General features: G+C 41.3%; 1 protein-coding gene across 1 annotated transcript in view; it reads left to right on the top strand.

Annotated features, from left to right (window-relative positions):
- TAF1B (TATA-box binding protein associated factor, RNA polymerase I subunit B) overlaps positions 1-12,809 on the top strand; it is a 59,505-nt gene extending 46,696 nt beyond the window's left edge. The window contains exons 12-15 of the mRNA XM_060027107.1: positions 2,050-2,140; positions 6,119-6,189; positions 6,741-6,963; positions 11,992-12,809. Of these exons, the coding sequence (XP_059883090.1) occupies positions 2,050-2,140; positions 6,119-6,189; positions 6,741-6,963; positions 11,992-12,196 (590 nt within the window). The 3' untranslated portion in view covers positions 12,197-12,809. The remainder of the gene's footprint in view (positions 1-2,049; positions 2,141-6,118; positions 6,190-6,740; positions 6,964-11,991) is intronic.
- Positions 12,810-22,156: the final 9,347 nt, after the last annotated feature.

The following is a 22,156-nucleotide window of genomic DNA, read 5'->3' as shown; positions in this document are numbered from 1 at the left end:
ACCAGAACCGATGACCCTGCCACAGCCACTCCTGTCCAGACTTCTCTTAGTTGTTTAAAACACTGAATTGTAACTAGCGGACTAAGCATTTCTATCCCTGTTAGGCTGCCAGTATTTGTAAAGTGCCTGGAGTATCTGCCTCGTAGTGACGGCTGTGTAAGTGACAGACAGGCAGACAAGTAGGTAGATTGCAAGCTTCTAGAGGGAGCGGCCATATCTTTTTTACTTTCTTTTTTTTAATGTATCTTTAATATTTAGCAGAGTGACTGGCCTAATATCCACTTAATAAAGTGTGGTAAAGGCATGAATTCTTACATTCAATTCCAGTTTCTTAATGTTCTCACTAGGGTTTATGTTCATTGTTTAATTTTTAATTTCAGCTTTTTTGAGGTATAATTGACATATAAAATTGTAAGATATTTAAAGTGTACATTGTAGCAATTTGATGTGTTTGCACTGTGAAAGGATTCCCATGAAGTCAATTAACACATCCATCACCTCTCATATTTACCTTTTTGTATGTGTGAGAATATTTACGTTCTCTCTTATTGCATTTCAGGTGTACAATACAGTATTACCAACTATAGCCACCATGTTTTACATTAGAGCTTATTCATCTTACAGCTGAAAGTTTGTCTCCTTGTACCAATCTCGCCCTCTTTCCCGCACCCCTCAGCCCCTGGCAGCCCCTTTTTTACTCTATTTCTATGAGTCTGACTTTTTTTTTAGGAGTCCACATATATGTTCGTTGGCTCTAGGAGCTTAGGTTTAATGGTGGCATTAGTTTGTGTGTTCTTTCCAGAATGTGCAGCATGCTTCTTTCTGCACATTGCTTCATGTTGGCTCCTACATAGAGTAAAAGGTTGGACAAGATGTTTTCTGACGTTAAAGGGCCTTCATTGACTGTGCAGACATTTAGAGTAAAGGGTGCTTTGACATATTGTCTTCCTGTGACCCTCAAAATAAACCTACAGTGTCAGCAGGGCAGGGATTGTGGTCCCCATTCTCTCTGCTCCCTAGCTGTCCACTGTCCCCCTGCCTTCCCACATTACTGATGAGGAGTTTAAGAAGTTGTGACTCACTTAAGGTCAAAGAACCTTGTGTTCTATTAATTGTTATAGTTTTCCTTCTTCCTTATAGCTCTTCTGGTAGTTGCCTGTCCTCTGTGGCTCTGTTGCTCTGTGGTCTACAAGGCCATAAGTAATGATTATATTGGCCAGTTGAAAGATTTTTAACTAGACATTGAAGGTAGACTGTCTTCATTAGAGAATATATAAGAAATTCAGCCTCTCACTCAGCCATCCTCCTCCTGCCAGCCTTCCTTTCTTCAGACTTCCTCGCTCTCTAAGCCTCTTTCCTGCTTTACCTTGAATTTCATTTTTCTCCTCCCTACTCTTCCCATCTCCCCACATGGATTGAAGAAAAGAGTGAGGAGTGTAGTTTTATGCTTGACTATATATTCAATTCTGTTGTCTATCTCACCCTGACGTCTTGAACACACACTCACTCCACCCGTCCAATGCAATCCACTTTCTTACTTATCTCCAGAGTCTTTGGATTTGGATTAGGATTAGGAAGAACAGAAATAGGATCTGATGAAACTAGAAGTCTGGTGCCATTGCACACATCTAGCCATCGTTTGTCCCTTAATTCGTGTATCCCTAGACGTATTGGAGCACCACCCTGTACCAGGCACTGTGCTGGGATCTGGGTCAGGAGGAAGAGGCCTGATTGTGTAGTCTTCTACATAAACAAAATATGTCTTCTGTTCTCAGGGGGGTGATAGTCAAATCTAGGAGAAACAGACATTTTTGGTTTTGGTATAATTTAGTTAGGGCCACAGTACAGGTAGGAGCTCAGAGAAGGGAGTGACGGCAGATTACTCAGCAGTGGTGTTAGAGCATGGATACAGCAGCATCTCCCTCCGTAGTCTCCAGGGGCTGGTATGTAAATACTGAGTCACATCAGTGAGTGAAGACTCAGAGGAACAGTGTGTGTTATAATAATGTGACATATTTGGTTAATAATCATGGATTTCATTTCTTTCAGATAAGCCATGGTTTGATTTCAGAAAATGGTACCAAGTTATGAAGAAAGCTGTTGATGAAAAAAAACAAAAATGGGAGGAAGCCAGGGCAAAGTATGTTATCTCTTCTAGTTTTAGATTTACCTACTTTATTTTCAAGTCTGTTACTTTACATTTGAAAGCTGAAGTTTCATCAGTTTAGACTCACCAGCATTGTGACATTTTTTCTAGAACTATTGACCCATCTATCCAAATTAACTTTTTTCTTCTTTCTGTTACTATTAACTAAACTAATAATGTCCTTTTTTATTAACGTCCTTCTTCTGATCCGGGATCCAATCCAGGGTACCATATTGTACTTAGTCATAAACTGTTTATGATTCGCATGACTCTCTTCTGCATTTCTGATATTCCTGCCTCTTTCCTTTCTCAAAGTGGATCATCTCCCATCTATGCTTCCCAATATTACAAAGATTACAAATGTCGGCCTGTGACATATGTAATTGGAATGTTCCCCCCAAATAAAGTTCCCTATAAAAATCAAAACAAAGGAAAGCAGAAAGAAAGTAGTATACTTAATTCAGTCCGTCTCACTGTTTGACTTTGAGCTCTCATTCTGACGTAGGTCCATTGTGGTAAAGTGGAAAGAGCGTAGCGTTAGAGACAGTGCAGGGCTTGAATCCTGATTGTATGACAGCCAGCTGTTTCACTGTGGGCAAAGGACTTAAGTTCTTAGCCTCAGTGCACTAAAACATAGTTAGCTCATAAATTTTCAGAGACACTATCTTACGTAATATAGGGTACATTGCTATAGATCTCTGATTTGAACGGTTTTATATCTATTCTTAAAACTTGGAGTCTCTGTGAGACTTTGAAGAAAAAGTTAACATCTCTCTAGTTTATGTAAATTTACAGTAGTACTCATTTGATCAAGTAATTTTATATCCCTTGAGAAAAGTTAATGTTCCTCAAATTAGTTAAAATGATAATTCATTCAGCTCCAGTTTCCTCATCAATAAAATAGGGCTAGTAATGCCCGCTTTATACTCTAACAACTAAATTTCAGTTTTTGCAGGTAGAATTAGATTATTTTTCCTCTAAATTTAAGAGAGCATTTAAACAGAGAAACAGACTTATAGGGATGAATAAAGTGCTGTGGGAGAGAGGATCCTTGCCAAAAAGGGGAGAAGATGAGCAGTTTCTTCCTGTTCAGGTTGGATAATGATGAGGGAGAAGAGGTGGGAGGTGAACTTCTGAAAGCCGCGGGCCCCCGGGGAACTGGGTGGGCCCTTCCTCTTCCTTGTTGGAGAAGTCATTGGATCTCAGCAGGTGTAAGAGTAGCAGCAAGAACGGAAGGTTATCCTGTGTTTTTAGGTTGTCCTGGAGAATCAGCCATTGGACCTTCATTTTGGGGGCCAGCTGGGGTTGTCTTGACCGATACTGCGAGGCTAGGTATTCAGGGGCCATGCCACTTGGGCGTCTCAGTAGTGAATAGGCATTCATGAACTCAAACTGGGCAACAGCTTACACTTCAGACATAGCTATTAGAGCCCAAACTCATGTTGCAGTGCTACAATCAGTTGCACATCTAAGACTTCCTGACTTTTAGCTACTTTATGGGAGAATTTAGTGACCAAAAAAAGTACGTCTAGTATCAAAATGGCATTTTCCAGACAGACACCAGGCCCCAGGGAGGAGCTTGTCCAGGGGATCCATTACCAAGATCCTTCATAGAGTATGTGCTTTGGGCTGAGTGAGGTAACTTATGTAAGTCACTACTGACTGATGTGTGGGCACAGAGCCCCACTGCGTGCTGATTACCTGTTTTACCCTACCCCACCTCCATTGTTGACGTAAATTTCTAATTTTCCTCTCTGTTCTTCTGGACATCATCTTCCATATTGTCAGGTAGAAGTTACTAAGCATGGGTCCCTATGCATGGGACTATGAAAAACACTAATAAACAGTAGCTGAAAGCCTAAAAACCCCTTTAGAGACTGCTTTGATGACTTCCAGTTTCCATGGAGATGTTGAGAAGAACATGGAGGAAAATTTCAAAGCACTTGCCAAAAATCTTTGCAGCCTTTTAGGTTAGGCAAAAATTTTATTAGATGTGATACCAAAAGCATGATTCATAAAAGAAAAAAAAGATAAATTAGACTTCATCAGAAGAAAGAATTTCTGTTCTTCAAAAGATGCCGTTAAGAGAAGCTACAGGTTGGGAGAAAATATGTGTGAATCACATATCTGATAAAAGATTTGCATCTAGAATATATGAAGAATTCTCATACAGTAAGAAAACAAACAATTCAGGTTTTTAAATGGGCAAAAGATTAACTTCACACAAAGATCTATATATGAATATATGTAGATATATATACTTCATTCACAGTGGCCAAAAACTGGCAACAACCCAGATGCCCTTTAGCTGGTAAACAGATAAACAGTAGCATATCTGTAAAATGGAATACTATTCAGCAGTAAAAAGGAACAAACTTCTGATACATCCAGAAATATGAGTGAATCATAAATACAGTATGCTAATGAAAGACTCAAAAGGTTACATATGGTCTAATTTCATTTTTTGACATTCTGGAAAAGGCTAAACTATAGGGATAGAAAAACAGATCCGTGGTTGTCTGAGATAAGTTCAGCTGTGGGTATGGAGAGGGGTTGACTGACTGTCAAGAGGCATGAGAGATTTTTGGAGTGTGGAACTGTTCTGTAGATTAATCGTGGTGGTTACACAACTGTATGTGTTTATCCAAACTAGTGGAACTGTGCACTGAACAGGGTCAGTTTTACTACATGTAAATTCAACCTTAATTTCTAACAGTGGGGAAACAAGTCACGTGGGGAGACTGGACAAACAAAGCATACAGGGCTTTGTGGCATCCTGGAGAAAATGTTAGGACTTTGTAGTAGACCTCTGTTTTTTTGTAGCTTTTGTAGTTTTGGGAAGAGGTAAACAAAGTAAAGTAAATTTTTAAAGAAGGACTATCTAAACAGTATTATCATTTTAGATCGCCCACTTATCCCATCTCTTGGGCATATGACCCCAAGGAAGTAAGAGTGCCTCCTTGACTATAGCATAATTGCCACCTGTATGGGCGTTTATTATAAATACATAAGAAAATCTATCTAGATTAGGTATTCACAAGGAATTTTTAACAGTGGGTTTATCTAGGGAGTGGGATTAGACTGTTTAGGGAACTTCTTTATTATTAAGAGATTTTTTACCTTGAGTATGTTGTCACTTATTATTTGATAAAACAAATAACAAAAAGATATTTGAAAGAATCAAAAATGAGAAGCTCTCTGAATATTTTAAATGTGGTATGGTTCATTAAAATTTAGTTCACCCATAATTTTCAGGAAGACCATCACCTATTAACCATGATTACACCTCTACATCAGAAGATGGGCACTTACAGTTCACTTTGTACAGGTTATCAGAATCAGAAGTACCAGTACTTCATCCTCAGCAGAAGGGCATTTGGCCAAAGACAGGGAGGAACAGTTATTTCTTAGGTGGCTCCACTTTATGAGAGCAGACAGCAAGGGAATTTTATGGTAAGGGAAGCTGTTTCTGCATTTTATTTATTTATTTTTTGCGGTACACGGGCCTCTCACTGTTGTGGCCTCTCCCGTTGCGGAGCACAGGCTCCGGATGCGCAGGCTCAGCGGCCATGGCTCACGGGCCCAGCCGCTCTGCGGCATGTGGGATCTTTCTGGACTGGGACACGAACCCGCGTCCCCTGCATCGGCAGGCGGACTCTCAACCACTGCGCCACCAGGGAAGCCCCTGTTTCTGCATTTTGATGTAATTAATCATTTCTTTGGGATCTTATGGCATCTGGGAGCCTTTGGGGAGGAGCATATCTTTCTGTGGCCTTGCTGCCTCCTTCAGTGCTACTTGCCTGCTCCTAGGTCATAAGCTCTATACAGACATGTGTCAGTAGGTCATTCTAAGTCAGAGCTATTACACGGGGTATCACGAATTTCAGACACTGCTTTAGAGAAACTTCTCTGAAATGTGTTGAGGTCCATTTATTCTCCATCCTGCTCCAAATGTTTTTCTACCTTGTACAGGTATCTATGGAAAAGTGAAAAACCACTCTACCACTCAGCGATTGACAGATCAGTGGTGTATAAAAGAAGGGGTGAGCTGCATTTCCTCTTGTTAATGCCAAGTAACAATACAGTTGTAGAAAAGCTAAGTATCTTAACTTGAAAAGTAAACGCGTATGTACTTTCTTCACTTCTTTAGGAAGTGTTCCGATGTACATCCAAAGAGACATCATCCTCTGCAAGAAATGTCCATAGGAATCTTATCTATTTATTTCAGGAACATTGCATTATTCAAAACAGAACTTAAGTTTCCACCAAAATCTAAAATGCCATATATCTATGACTTTCAGAACTCTTTATCTGGAGAACTGCCTTTAGGTTGTTTTGTTCATTCTTTTTTTTTTTAATTGTGATAAAATGTACGTAACATAAAATTCACCTTTTTAAAGCCTTTTTAAGTAGTTCCTTGACATCCTCATCCACTGTCAGTTTCCCCTAGTGTTATGCTCTTATATCGCCGTGGTGCATTTGTCAAAACTAAGAAACTAACATTGGCACATTACTATCAAGTAAACTAGAGACTTCATTCGTGACTTCACATTAGTTTTTATTTTATTCCTTTTCTTTTTTCCTTCATTTCCAGAAATGGTCGTGAGTCTACAAAAACAGTTTATCACACTGGTTGGTTCAACACCAACTGTTGAAAAACAAAGCCCTTCAAGTTTTCAGTTCAGCTGGACCGAAGAGGGCGGTGATAGACCTTGTTTCCATGGGCATAGCCTCCAGGGAGTCCTGAAGCAGAAAGGCCAGTCACTGATGACCAAGAATTCCCTCTATTGGCTGAGTACTCAGAAATTCTGTAAAAGGTATGTGATGCTCTTAGAAATGACAGGATAAAAAACATGATGAAACTTCTAGTTTGGCCTGAAGGAGTTGGCTGTAGTAAGAGCCAGATAGGTTATTTGTTGGAATTAGAAGGTGGTGAACTTAGAATCAAGACACTCAGAATTACACACTGAGTGCTGTTTAAGGGATGGGCGTGTTGACTAACCTCACGGTGATAATCATTTCACAATATACACATGTGTCAAACCATCGTGTCGGACTCCTTAAACTCACATACGTTGTATGTCAGTAATATCTCAATAAAGCTGGAAGAAGTTTTAGATTATAAAGACTTTTCTGATTGTAACCTTATATTTTTATACTAATCTCATTCCCATATTGACATAGGAATTGTCTGTAAGGCACATTCCCATAGTTAAGAGGACGTGCTCGTGAATCCAGCTGTTCATATCCCAGCCCTGCCGCTCGCTCGTGTGGGCAGGTTATCTACCATCTCTACAGCTCTGTTGCCCTGATTGTAAACGCAGGGTATGGTACTGACCTTCCTCCCCTTCTCAAAACCTCTAGCAGCTCCCATCTCCTTCTGAGTAAAGTCAGGAGAGCCTGTGGGGCCGCCAGCCCCGCTCCTCTCTGCCCTCCCGCTCCTCCGCGTGCCACACTCACCGCGCAGGTTCACACCGGCCTCCTGGCCGCTCCTGGAGCTTGCCAGCCACACTCCCCGCGCAGGCCGTGGCACGTGTCGTACCTTCAGCCTGGAATGCTCTTCCGCCGTGTGTCTACAGAGGCTCACTTCCTTCAGGTTTTTATTCAAATTTCACTTCCTCGGAGAGGCCTTTCTTAGCCATCCTGTCTAAAATATCACAGCTCTGCCCTCACACCCACACACACTTCATCACTCTCTAACCCCCCTGCCTATCTTTTTTGCTTATAGCTTTTCTCACTATTGAATGTATTATTATATATATAACGTACTGTTATATATTTATTACATATTATTATATATTTATTTATATTATTATACATACACTAGAATGTCAGGTCCTTGAGTGCAGGGACTCTGTCTTATTTAATGAAAAATCTCAGAGACTAGGACAGTGCGTAGCACATGGTAGGTGCTCACCAAGTATTTGTTGAATGAATGAATGGAAAATAGAAGCTGCCTCATAGGGTGTTCATGAGAATTAAATGAGATGTATGGTGTCTGTCACATAGTAAATACTCGATAAATGATAACTATGATCATTTTTTTTAAACAAAACTAATTTTCTGTTGAAGAGTTTAACTTCCTGAGTTGAGTATCAATCAAGATAAATAAAATGTAGAAAATACAGTAGAAGATACTAAAAGGAAGTTATCTGTATTAAAATTTACTGCTCAAAAAAACTTTAGCCGAGTCTAGAATGGTTAAGGAATATAACTGTCTTAACAGCAACCACGGAAGGCCAGAATCCCAGCCTTCGGTCAGCTCCGCATCTGGGGTGATGCAGGCCTTTGAGCAGTCAGTGCAATGGCTTTTTTATAACTGATTCACTTTGTTATGAAGCAGAAACTAACACACCATTGTAAAGCAATTATACTCCAATAAAGATGTAAAAAAAAAGATTTAAGTTTTCCTCGAGAAGAGGAGAAAAGGCTGTAGCCCTGTCCCGCGAGGGGCCCACACACAGGACCGGGCCTGTTAGGACGTGACGTGCTGGTGCTGTTGTGTCTGCAGAGTCAGCCTGGGGAAGTTAGAGGGGAGCCTGTACCCTACACTTTTCACGTCGCACGATCAGTGGACTTTTGGATGTTCCTCATGGGTTTAATACTGTAATAAAAGATAGTTAGTTACAAATAAATAGACCTTGGTATAGTCGGAGATGAAACAACCAAGATATTTTTCTCTGCAGGAATTACGAGGCTAAACACCAAACCATGTAGACGAATAATTTTATGATCCCATGATTTTATGCACCAAAATCATCCATCGAACCACCTGCCTATTTAGACCATAGCCTAGAACCACAGAGTAAGCAAACAAGGGTTCAGCTAACCTATCAAAAGGTCACTGAGTCCATGACTAAAGCTTATACACTTTTCTCAGAAAGCTCACTCGAGCCTGCTCACTCTGCCTGGAGGTGTGTTTCTGTCAGGCTGAGTTGTCTGATTTCCAAATTCCTCATCATCAAAAGAAACAGGGTAGGCAGGAGACTGAGAGGTGTCTGCTGATAAGCATCTTGACAGCAAATATAAATGATATTCATTTGACAAACAATAGAGGAACCAGCATCAGAAGCAGAAGCAGACAAAAGAACTCAAATTACAGTGGTCTGAAGTTCATTCATGACACACAATAGCTCCACAGAACTAAATAAACCAGACCATTGTCTCAGCTTTAACACAGAACGTGTCCCCAAATTGTGTGCATCCTCTCTACCTGTATTTTCTAATATTTCCACAGTAAAAGTGGACAGGTTGTCACAATATAATTGTAAAGGCTTTAACAAATATGCTGAATATGCTTTGCTTAATAATAACCAAGTAATGTATAACTGAGTTTTAAAAGATTTCCATCCAAAATGGTCACAATGAAATGTTTTGATGCTTAAGAGAGCAGATCTTCAGCTACATGGAGAATTTTGTTACACAGAAGGACTCATTTTTGCGGGTTCAGAAGAGACAAACATTGTACTATAAAATAATTTTGAGAACACTCAGGCCTTGAGAACTAAGCAGAGAGAGGCCGCAAGAGCACTTCAGATACTCGAAGGTGTTTATCCTTCTTCTCTGAGGCAGAGCCAACAATCTTGATGAATTTAAATGATTATATATTATATTTGGTTTTATCACTTAAAACTTTAGGAAAATTTAAACTTTCTGAGTTTATGATAAGGAATGTAATCCTTAGAAGATATTGTTATTGATTCAACTTAGAAATAAAAAGTCTTACTGTAGCAGATACTTCGTATACCTTTTCTTAGCTTTCTGTTGTAAAAAACAGAGTTTTCCTTATGGTCCCTAGGCAAGAGAACAATATTTTTACCCTTTTTGTTGGTAATATTTTGTCTGAAAGAATCTCTTAATATAGCTAAAATTAAAAGTTAGAGGGCTTCCCTGGTGGCGCAGTAGTTGAGAGTCCGCCTGCCGATGCAGAGGACACGAGTTTGTGCCCCGGTCCGGGAAGATCCCACATGCACGGAGCGGCTGGGCCCATGAGCCATGGCTGCTGAGCCTACGTGTCCACAGCCTGTGCTCCACAATGGGAGAGGCCCCAGCTGTGAGAGGCCCGCATACTGCAAAAAAAAAAAAAAAAAAAAAAAAAAGTTAGAAAAGAAGAAAAGCAAGAGGGCACCATCAATGACTTACATTTGATTTTTCCATTAAACCAGTCAATGCACAAACAGTTGAGGCTTTTCAGTTTCCTACTAGTGAACATAGTAGGGTATTAGCTTTTTTGTGTATTATTAAAATATGCTTAAGATTTTAGGTGAAAATTTAAAAATCAATTTTAAAGGAATGTAGGGAAAGTGAACAATTTTGAGCCCTTACTGTGTGCCAACCATTGGTTAAGTGCTTCATATATATTCTCATGCGATCCTCTTTTCCATCCTATGAGGTGGTACTGTTATTTTTTCCTGTTTTACAGATGAAAGAACCAAGAGTAGTTACCCATAGTTACAACTGATGGGTGGCAAACTTTGTGGTGCAAATAGAAACATTCCTTCAGGAATTTAAGGCCATATATGTTATATAAATCATAATATCTATACATTTATATCCTCTGTATACTGTTCACTTGTTTTTTAAAACTTTTTATTATGGAAAATTTCAATTGCACTCAAAAGCAGAGAGCACGATATCATGAACGCCCCTGTACCCGTAGCCACCCCACTTCAGCAGTTGTCTACATGGCTAGACTTGCTTCCCCCATGCCCCAACTCCCTCACCCCTCTGCTCCTAGATTATGTGGAAGAAAATCCCATACATTGTAATTTTCTTAAATAAAACCATGGTACCATTAATCAGACATTAAAAAAAACTAATAGTAATTCCTTAATCTCGTCAAACAAGTAGCCAATGTCTAGATTTTCCTGATTGTCACGTAATTTTTTTTTTTTTTTTTTTTTTGCGGTACGCTGGCCTCTCACTGTTGTGGCGTCTCCCGTTGCGGAGCACAGGCTCTGAACACGCAGGCTCAGCGACCATGGCTCACAGGCCCAGCCGCTCCGCGGCATGTGGGATCTTCCCAGACCGGGGCACGAACCCGTGTCCCCTGCATCGGCAGGCGGACTCTCAACCACTGCGCCACCAGGGAAGCCCACGTAATTTTTTAAATAACTCAGAATCCAAGTAAAGTCCATACACTGCAGGTGGTAGAGATATCCCTTAAGTGCTTTAATTCATAAATTCCCCCTTTATCTCTTTTTTTTCCCCCTTGCAGTTTACTTATTGAGTAATCCAGGTCATGTGTCCTGTACAATTTCCCATAGTCTAGATTTTACTGATTACAGACCATGATACCACTTAAGGTGTTCTCCTGTCCCCCTGCTTATACCTTGATATAGTTAGAGATTGATAGAGTTAGCAGTTTTAATTAGTGTTTTAGAGATTTTATGGTAGTGAGAGATTTGATCAGATTCAGGTTCTACTACTTTAAAATAAGCAAAATTGCTTTGTAAACTCTTCTTTCTATAATACATACAGAATTGCAACATACATTATTTTCTTTCGTTTGTTTTAAAATATGTCCAGAATCTCTCCCTGTCTGCTTTTGTTTGTCTTGACCATGGTAAGAGGAGGGGGGCCCACCTGGAGTGGAAGAAGTCATGAGACCTGGCTCTGTACCACCTGTGTCCCATGGCATGGTGGCCAGGGACAGTGCTGAAATCTTTTTCCTTTATAAAATTTAGGATTGCTTCCAGATTGTTCTGTTTTCTTCCAGCTCAGAGTACTATTTTAAGCCTAACCATATATATTTTTTAAGTTTTTTGGGGGATGTTCAAGGGATGGATGCATACGTTTCTAAAAGACCTTTAAATGTAGTGTCTTCCTTTTTCTTCCCCTTCTAGCTATTGTAAGCATGTGACAACCTACGAAGAATCAAATTTCTCTCTGAGTTATCAGTTTATACTAAATCTTTTCTCCTTCTTGCTAAGAATAAAGACCTCCCTTCTCCATGAAGAAGTGAGCTTAATAGAAAAGAGACTTTTTAAAGCAAAATACAGTACAACAAAAAAGAAATCTTCAAGATCCAGGAAAGCAAGAAAATGTTGAGAAAAATGAAATGGAAACTTCCTGGGGAAAATATTTTAATAGTGACAGTAATGTCAAATTGTAATATGATATTACAGAGAATGGTGAAAAATATTTTTTGCAACAAAATATATTTTGCAACAAAAAATTTTGTTGCAAGCATGTACATACATACAAATATATGTATCAAACCACTTATTAAAATGTATATTAGAAAACAGGTGGGCTTCCCTGGTGGCACAGTGGTTGAGAGTCCGCCTGCCGATGCAGGGGACATGGGTTCATGTCCCAGTCCGGGAAGATCCCACATGCCGCGGAACGGCTGGACCCGTGAGCCATGGCCGCTGAGCCTACGCATCCGGAGCCTGTGCTCCGCAACAGGGGAGGCCACAACAGTGAGAGGCCCACATACTGGAAAAAAAAAAAAAAAGAAAACAGGTGAAATTTGTTTGGATTTATTTTTTAAATTATGAATGTTCTCATTGTTAAAATAATAATGTTGTATAAATGGTATCCAGGAGTTTGTATTCATTGTATTTTAAAGCTAAATTTTCTTTTTAAACTAGATCACTTCCTTAACTCTTTATATCCCAGAATAAATCCCAGATGGATCAAAGATCTAAACATTATAATCCTTTATATATACATATATAAAGTATTAGAAGAAAACAAGTGTGAATGCTATGATGATCTTGGATTGGGGAAGGACTTTCTAAGATGTCTCAAAACCAGAAACCAAAAGGAAAAGATTGAAAATGTGACTACAAAGGCAAAGGCAAATGACAAACTGGGAAAATATATTTGTAGTATATGATGGACAAAGGAATAATTCCTTTAATGTATCAATGCCACTTGCAAAGCAATAGGAAAAAGATAAGCTGAACAAGGGATATGAAAAGATAGCTTTCTGAAAACAACAACAACAACAACAACAACAGGGCTTCCCTGGTGGCGCAGTGGTTGAGAGTCTGCCTGCTGATGCAGGGGACACGGGTTCGTGCCCCGGTCTGGGAGGATCCCACATGCCGCAGAGCAGCTGGGCCTGTGAGCCATGGCTGCTGAGCCTGCGCGTCCGGAGCCTGTGCTCCGCAGCGGGAGAGGCCACAACAGTGAGAGGCCCGTGTACCACCAAAAAAAAACCCAACAACAACAACAAAGGCCAAGCTAAAAAACATGATAGGATACTCAACCTCACTCATATTAAATACAAATTATGGAGATATTATTTCCCACATATTAGATTGGCAAAGATTATAAAGGTTTATAATACCTGGTAAGGATATTGGAAAATGAGGCATTCTGATTCATAGTTCATTTATTGATGCAGTAAACACTTACTGAGCAACTTCTCTATGTTCCAGGCACATGCCAGACCCTGGAGGTACAGGACTGAACAGGGCCTTTAAAGATCATCCATTCTAATTGGGCAGGGACAAATAGTCGACAAATAAATAATATTTGGGGTAATGAAGTGTAATGAAGAAAAAGTAAAGGGTAAGTGATCAGGTGGGCCATTTTGTAAAAAGTAATTGAAGGAGGACCCTCTGGGGAGGTGACATTTGAGCCGAGACCAACCTGTATGAAGTACAATGAAGGGAGCAAGCCCTGTAGCCATCCAGAGGAAGATCATTCCAGGCAGAGGAAACACGCAGAGGCTCTGAGGCAGGAGTACGCTTGATGGATTCAGGGAATAGCAAATCGTTTGGGTCAGCTGGAGTTTGGGGGTTGAAGGGGAGGGAGATAATAGATGGCTTGGAAGAGGTTGCCTTCAAGGCCATGATAAGGGCTTTGGCTTTTGTCCCAAGTGTGTCACAGGAAGCCATTGGACATTTTTGAGCAAAAGAAAGATGTGATCCAACCTATGTCAAAAGGATCAGCTGCAGTTCTTAAATGTAGGAATCATCAGCATATAAGTAATATTTTAAAACGGTGAGACTAGATGGGATCTCCTAGGGAGTTAGTATAGAGAGAAAAGGTTTTCATAGATGCTCTTTATGAAGTTGAGCAAGTTCCCATCTACCTTAGTTTGCTGAGAGGTTTTGGTCAGGAATTGATGTTGATTTTTTTTCCAAATGCTTTTCCTGCATCTGTGAGATGCAGGTTTTTCTTTTTTAGCCAGTTAATATGGTAGTTTACACTGAGTTACAAATGTTAAACCAACCTTAGATTCCTAGGATAAACCCCACTTAGTCATGATCTATTATCCTTTTAAAGTACTGTTGAATTTAATTTGCTGAAATTTTGTTAAGAAATTTTGCATCCATGTTCATAAGGAATGTTGTTCTGTAGCTTTCTTTTCTTGTGATTTCTTTATCCAGTTTTGGTATCAGAGTAATGCTATAATCACAGAGTTGAGTTATGAGTTATGAAGCATCCCCTTCTCTTCTTGTTTGTTTTCCAGAAGCATTTGTGTTGGGTTCTTCCTCTTATATAGGAGGTGCTCAATGCATGCTATTACTGTTGCAGTAATCCCCCTCTTCCCTTTCAGGCAGTAGGTGGATAAGCTTTTCCTGTGGTTGAATAGTTTTTAGATGTGAGCACACTTTTTATACCTTTGAGCAATCTGTCTCAATATTTTTAAGTGTATGGAACTTGTTAGCAGATAGTGAAGTGAAGCCCATCTGGGTCTGGATTGGGAAAGTTTTCTTTGTGGGAAGGTTTTCAACTATAAATTCAGTTTGTTTAATATCTATAGGGTTATTCAGGTTATCTGTCTCTTTTTGAGAAAGCTTTGCTCTTCAAAGGACACTTATGAAAATGAAAATTTAAACCACTGGCTGGGGGAAAATATTTGCAAAAAAAGTTTGCAAAAACAAGCCCTGACAAAGGGCTCGTATCTGTATAAATAATTCTTACAATTCAATAATAAGAAAGCAAACAACCCAATTAAAAATGGGCAGAAGATTTGAGCCGACACTTCAGCAAAGAAAATACACAGACAATGAATAAGCCCTTGAAAGGTGCTCAACATCATTAGTTATTAGGAAAAAGTAAGTTAAAACCAGAAGGAGATACCACTACACACCCAGTGGAATGGCTTAAATTTTAGAAGACTGCCCATAGTAAGTGTTGGCAAGGATTGGGAGCAACTGGTGCTCCCAACTGCTGACGGGAATGTAAAATGGTACAACCATTTTAGAAAACAGGTTGGTAGTTTCTGAAAAGTGAAAAATATATCTACTATATGATCCAGCCATTCCACTACTAGGTGTCTACCCAGGAAAAATAAAAGCATTTTCCACACAAAGACTTGTACACAGATATTCTTAGCAACTTTATCTGAGATCACAAAAAAAGGTAAACAATCCAAATGGCCATCGACAGGCGAATGGATGCGGTGTACATCCATACAAGGGAATACTTTGCTATAAAAAGAGACGCACTGTTGAAACAAGCGACAACACTCCGCTCAGGGGTGGGACTGGGGGGAGTATATGAGAAGCATGTCTTTCTATAACTTAAAACATTGCTTTCCAAAGATCTGACTGGAAAATTATTTGAATATGAATTTTATGGAATCGGCACCATGATCTGAAGTGCTGTGGGACTTCAGCTGAGTAAAGAGTTGAATTGGCTAACAAGCCCTCCAGGTGATTCTCATACACCGGGAGGGCTAAGCTCATGGCCATGCAAAGATAGCATGCATGTGCTGAAATTGAGTGAAATTTCGTATTAGAGTGTGAGAACCACTGGCCTCAGGGCCGTCCACAGGCAGGGGCACTCAGCTCCACTCAGCTCCAACAGCCGCCTTCCATATCCTCGCTGGGAGCTACTTCTGGGTCCTTTCCACCCTCAGGGCACCTTAGTAGGCTGGGCAGCCATTCCTTCTGTGCTGCCATCACCCCACCCGTGTTGGCACAGGGCACCCTGTAGGTGGTCTCCTCAAGCCTTCTCTGCCTAAATACTTGCCTCAGCTATTTCTAAACTGCAAAAGAACATGGTTATGAAATAAGGCAGAAGCAGGCAAAGTGCCATAATGGATGTGCAAACAGAGCCCACAAGGAGCATTGACGGGGAAGAGACCTACACCCCTGGAAGGCGTGGGCGTGGAGGAACTGGATTCCTGGGCAGGCTGCCCCTGCCAGAAGCGGGAATCAAATCTTTTCAAATTGATTCCCCTTTCAGGGGAACTAATAAATTATCTTGCCATTAGAGGGACTTGTGATACTTGTTCCTTTGGATGGAATCTCTTTTATGAATAAATCTCATTTAGTTTTGTTTTTTTTAGTTAAATTGCTTACCGCTGCAGTGAAACATAATTTTACAATTTAGGGGACCACCCTAAAGGGAAGTAGAACCAAGTAGGATTTCACATGGTCTCAGATCCAGTAACCATTGTAAAAGTGTGAAATCAGATACTTCTAGGGGGTGAAAATAGAATACAGCAGATACTTCTGGGAAAAAAGTCTTCAAATTGTTTTATGTCTCTCAGTGATCAGTCTAAGCTCATGGCCATGCAAAGATAGCATGCATGTGCTGAAATTGAGTGAAATTTCGTATTTTTAGTTGTCTTAGATCATCAAAACATCTCGGAAAGCACAGCTGTGAAACGCACTCATTAAGCACCTATCTACTTATTGAACATTTTACACGTTTTCTCACTTGATGTATTTAGATAAATCTATCCATCTACAGCTACAGCAATTAAAGGTCTCATCACAGTAGATTAAAGCAAAAACTTTAAATGTGTTAAAATTTTTCTTTAAAAATTTAAATCCGGTGAAAATACAATGAGCGTCTTGTCCCACGAGAATACAGAACATTGTCCCAAACAGTTCATTAGTCTACAGGAATAGCTCATACATGTTGAACGTAGTTCTGTTGGTTTGGGGTTTTTTGTGTTTTAATCCTTAAAAAAATGCAGGTTTCTTTAGGCAGCGTGAGATTCTGTGTTAGACTTAAAAGGAATGGGAGTGTCTCCTACCTGCCAGGTTTGGCTTCTCTTGCATGGGATCAATCAACATTGTTATGGGAACATAATGATTGTTCACAGGGCGAGGAGCCTTATCTCACCTGAAGGGTAGCATTTCCCTCTGGCCGGGAAGCAGCAGACCTGTCACTGCCACTCAGAAGTGGTACTTCTATAGCCCAAAGGAAGGAGGCCGAACACTGACCTGCAGAGTGTCTATAGTGCTTTGTTATCTCTTTGGGATTTTTCCTCCCTCCATTGGCACAAAGCCACCTAGGGGGGGAAAAAAAAGAAGTACTAATTCCACCGTATGTTGACACAGAAAGCTATACTGCTTAGAAGGAAAGAAGAAGCATTACTTCCGAGTCTCAAGGAAAACCTTGAATAGAATTTCCAAAGTATGGTGGCTATAAAATTCTGTTGAGTTATTAAATATTGCAGATAGCTAGAAGTGTTTAAAAGTGTGTATTTTTATCTTGAGTATTTAGCCGGTGACTTTTTAAAATTTAAAATGCCTTTGCATTCTTGAAAGCCGAGTAAATTCACACAGTATTGTCTCACAAAATGTTTTCAAGAAGCCCTTAGTGTATGTTCCCTTGTGAAGTATTTAAGCATAAAGTGATTGTAGTGCCGGACTTACCTGATAATACACTACGACTTGAGAAGAACTTACAAAAGAGTCCTTTATTGACTATAAATTAAGAACCTGCTATTTCAGCTGACTTGGCCTTTTGCCCTCTGCAACAATGAGTTCCTTCTGGAAAATTATCAAATATCAAATATCCATAAAACATGTAAGGTACATGCTTTATGGATATCTGAGTTGAACAGGCTGACTCACACAGATATTCCCAAAGGAATTTTTAAGTTAGAATACCACTTAAATGTAATTATCTTTTGTCACCACTGTTGTCCACGTTAATTCAGATTAAGTGATTAAGTTAAACATTACCTAAAATGAAAAAAATGGTCTCTGAATTTTAAAACTCCCTAAGTTAAAGTAGCAAAAATGTGTTCTTTACCATGTTAGAGGATAAGAAAATGTTATAAAACATGTTTACTGACTTTCGCCTTTCTCTTCTTAGAAATTCACACCAGCAATAAAAGTCTCCCTGGGACAGTCTCTGCTTGGGGTCCCTGGCACCCTAAGCAGTCAGCCTGCTGGGGCCCTCAGGCAGGGGCCAGCCCCTCGCCACGCCCATCTAGCCACAATGTCTTTCTCAAAGTGCAGCCCAGGGATCTGCGTCTTGATCAGACGGGGCTCCCCTGCCTGCCCCCTTCTCACCACTGCCTGAGGATCAGAGTGGGTGGATCGGCCTCAGAGTCTGCATTTCATCCCCTGGCACCGCACCACCCATCCCCAGGCGCAGAGGATAGGGACTACCCCCCACCACCTGCCTCCACCTCCCCGACCCCAGCCTACTTCAGTCCCCCCTCTGTCTGAAAAGGCATCAAAGGGAGCTCCATTCTTTCAGTTCCTCTGCACCCACAGCGCCTCCTGTTTTTGGCATTTAGTATAGCCTGATTCAGCGTGTGTCCTGTTGTCCTAACTAGGCAGGAAGTTGGAGACTGGGGGCCATTTCTCATGGCTCCATATAGAGCCCCACATCCAGTATTTGTTTAATAAATGCCTTTGATGAAAGTAATGATGATAAAAAAAGGAAAATTACAAAAAGCTTCCTACTTTCTTATCAGTTACCACAGTGCAATGATCACTACTTAATGAATGAACGTAGTTGTCTGCCTTCCAAATGTTGGTTTGGAATCAAACTGAAGTACTTTTAAGACAGAAGGGGGAAGGAAATGGGCATAACTTTTGCCCACAGTCTACCTGTGGCCTCATCCACTAACTATATAGTACTCAGAATGTGCCAGGCACCGTCCTAAGCACTTGACCCAAATCGCCTCTTTTAATCCTTGCGTCATCTCGGATGATGTGGTGCTGTATTATTTTACAAATAAGGACATTGAGACATTCTGATCTCAGGTAGCCTAGCTCCAGAATCCGTGGGCTTTACCAACTTACAGAGCTATGTCTGGAAGACCTCAGCCCCTGGTGATGTCAGTTTGGAATCTAAGGAACCACAATGCTACTCCAAAGAAGAAAACATTAGCATATGTGAGGAGAGTGTATCCTCACCAAACCCCTCCTCCAAGCCTCCTCCCCAAGCCTGTTTGTCCTTTGTGCTCAGGTCTCAGTCACAGCTCCGTTGGCTAACCACCCAAGCTATATGTCGCCAGCCCTCGCTACCTGTCACCGCCAACGTCTCATCCGTCACTCAGCCCTGGTAGTTCCACCACCGAGTTTCTCTCTGGCTAGTGTCCAATCTTCCGTCGACACAGTTACCGCCCACCTCAGGCCCTCATCTCCTCCCCACGGGTAGGTTGCAAAACCTCTCACCTTTCCAAACATTTCTCATTCCTCTGCCAGTTATTTTCCAAAACTAGAGCTAATAGCACTTTGAGGCTCAAAACCCTTTGATGGCTCCCTGCCGCCTGCAACCCGATGGGCTGGCCTGGGGTCCATTACAATGTGGCTCCCACACGACTTTCCCTGTCTCACGCCCTGCGCCTTCTCCCTCCATCTCGGGCAAGGGGCTTCTGAACACTCGCGCTCGGCACCTTTCTCGTGCTGTATTCTCTGTCAGGAGTGTCCTCCCTTGTCTCAGGAGAACCTTTATTCCTCCTTGATGACCCTGCTCAAATGCCATCTCCTCCACTTTCCCCACCTCAGCTCTCAGGCAGGATCCATCCTTCCCAATGCATGGAGCACACGTCTCATTAGGGCATTTACAACATTCGTGCTAACATGCCTTGGTCTCCAGATGGAGCAATTTGATTGCCAGACAGTGAGTTGAGTATGTACCTATACACCTGGGGCTGGGTGGGAGATTTTGAGGTTAAGACACCTGAGACCTTATATGAAAAATAGAGTTCACAAAGATAAAATGATATATGTCACATGTCATAGAAGCAGCACATTTAGGAGATTTTACACATCTAATTGGTGATAATGAGGTTTATACAATTAATTTCCACTTACCACCATAGCTCATCAGAAACTTTGCAGGATTTCTCTTCTCCACATTTTCAGTGAGACGCCGGTACATCAGCTTTGCTTTACTAAGGATCATATGTATACTAAAAAGCACATTTTGTGCTTTGCCTGGTCCTCCATCTACTTGTTAGAGCCTCTGATTTCTTTTCTCAGAGCTGCTGTCCTCATCTGCTGATCCCCACAATGACCCCAGGGTAGAGTCCCATGGAGTTTTGTGATGCTTTGAGGCACTTTTATTAAAAGGATTGAAGGATACCTACGTAAGTGATGCTCAACTGCCTCCCAGCTCCCAAGTAATACAGCCATAGTGATGCCCATGATAATTTCAGACCAAACACACACCAGTCCCTTTCCCCTCATGGGAAGCAATCCTGATTTCTACTTCTTTCTCTTTTTTTTTTTTTTTTTTTTTTGCGGTACGCTGGGCTCTCACTGTTGTGGCCTCTCCCTTGCGGAGCGCAGGCTCAGCGGCCATGGCTCACGGGCCCAGCCGCTCCGCGGCCTGTGGGATCTTCCCGGACCGGGGCACGAACCCGCGTCCCCCGCATCGGCAGGCGGACTCTCAACCACTGCGCCACCAGGGAAGCCCTCTACTTCTTCTCTCTTGATGCTTGTCTCAAAGTTCTCCTGATTTTTCCCTTCTCCTTTTTTCAATCTCTAAATCTTCCTTTCTCTAATTACCACCAACAGATGCAATTCAAAATTCCAGATACTGGAATTGATAGTCTCATGGTGTAGAAAAGATACACAAAAGTGAGTGTATCTGCACATAAAAACCGAGTTCATGAAATGTCAACTTTGGGCAAGTGACAGTCCCTTTCCCTGTTTCCTACCTATGAGGTTAATATCTCTTGTACTAAAATTTGATGAGATGCTACAGCTTTAAATGGATATTGTTTTATAGCTGAAGATGTTTTACCACTAGACACCTTTTCTTTTAAGAGTAAAATATGCAAATGTGAGCCAGCAAGCAGAGCCAGGGCCTCCCAGCCCCCCTGCCTGTGGCGTTTCCTTGAACTGGCAGGAAGCATCATGGCTCCACCTCACTCCGTGTTAGTCACAGGCAAGAGAGGTTTCCTGTTGCAACTGTTGAGCCTTCACTGAAATGACTGCTCTACAGTGAAGCCATAAGAAAAGAATGTGAGATGTCTGGGTTCTAGTTGCCAGAAGGAGGGTGACACCCAACTTGACATGGCTCCTTCTGCCTCCATTCAGAAACAGGGAGAGAGTCTGGATGGAGGGCCACGTATTGGACGAGACTCACCTGAGACCACAGTCATCCTGGCCCAGCAGGTGGCCAAGGTGAGGCAGGGGCAGAGTCTCCAAGAGCAAGCACGTTTGCAGCAATGCCACTGAAGACATTTGAAAACAGAGTGTGTGGCGAACACAACGTGGAGAGTCAGTGCTTGGGAATCAACTTAGAGAACGATCAAACGCCATCTCCCAAGCCAGATGTTGTCACAAGGAGCCCCGGCCACGGCCCTGCCACATTTAAAGTGTCCAGGCTGCTTTATGACGGGGCCACAGGTGAAACCCCAGAATATCAGGCAGAAATACTCACATGTCAGCTGCACCACCCCCTAGAGGGAAAGTGTGGGATTTGGAAATGAGATGCCTGGGTTCATGTCCCGAATTTACTGGCTACGAGACTTTGAAAATATTGTTTGATCTCTCTGGACCTCGTTTCTCCATCTACAAGATGGGCGTAACCCTCTCTACCTCACAGGGTTGCTTTAAGGATCAGGTGACTCAGGTACGTGATTGCTTTGAGCACTGGCTACCTCCAGGAGGTTGCTGTCATTACCAACCTGAATAACAACAATCGTTGATCCTCTGTAATGTGCTTATCCCCATGCTAGATGATGAGGGATTTTTTTAAATATGATATATAGTTTCTGTTCCTTAAGCAGCTTATAATACAGTGAGGAAAATGGGGAGATGGAACATTTAATGTTTATTGAGTTTTAATAGGTCTGGCATTGTTTGAAACACTTTTCATGAAACAAAACAAACC

The sequence above is a fragment of the Delphinus delphis genome, chromosome 12 (assembly GCF_949987515.2).
Source record: "Delphinus delphis chromosome 12, mDelDel1.2, whole genome shotgun sequence".
Classification (NCBI taxonomy): Eukaryota; Metazoa; Chordata; class Mammalia; order Artiodactyla; family Delphinidae; genus Delphinus; species Delphinus delphis.
Note: the sequence above shows the minus strand (reverse complement) of the source record. Positions and strands in the feature narration are given on the sequence as shown.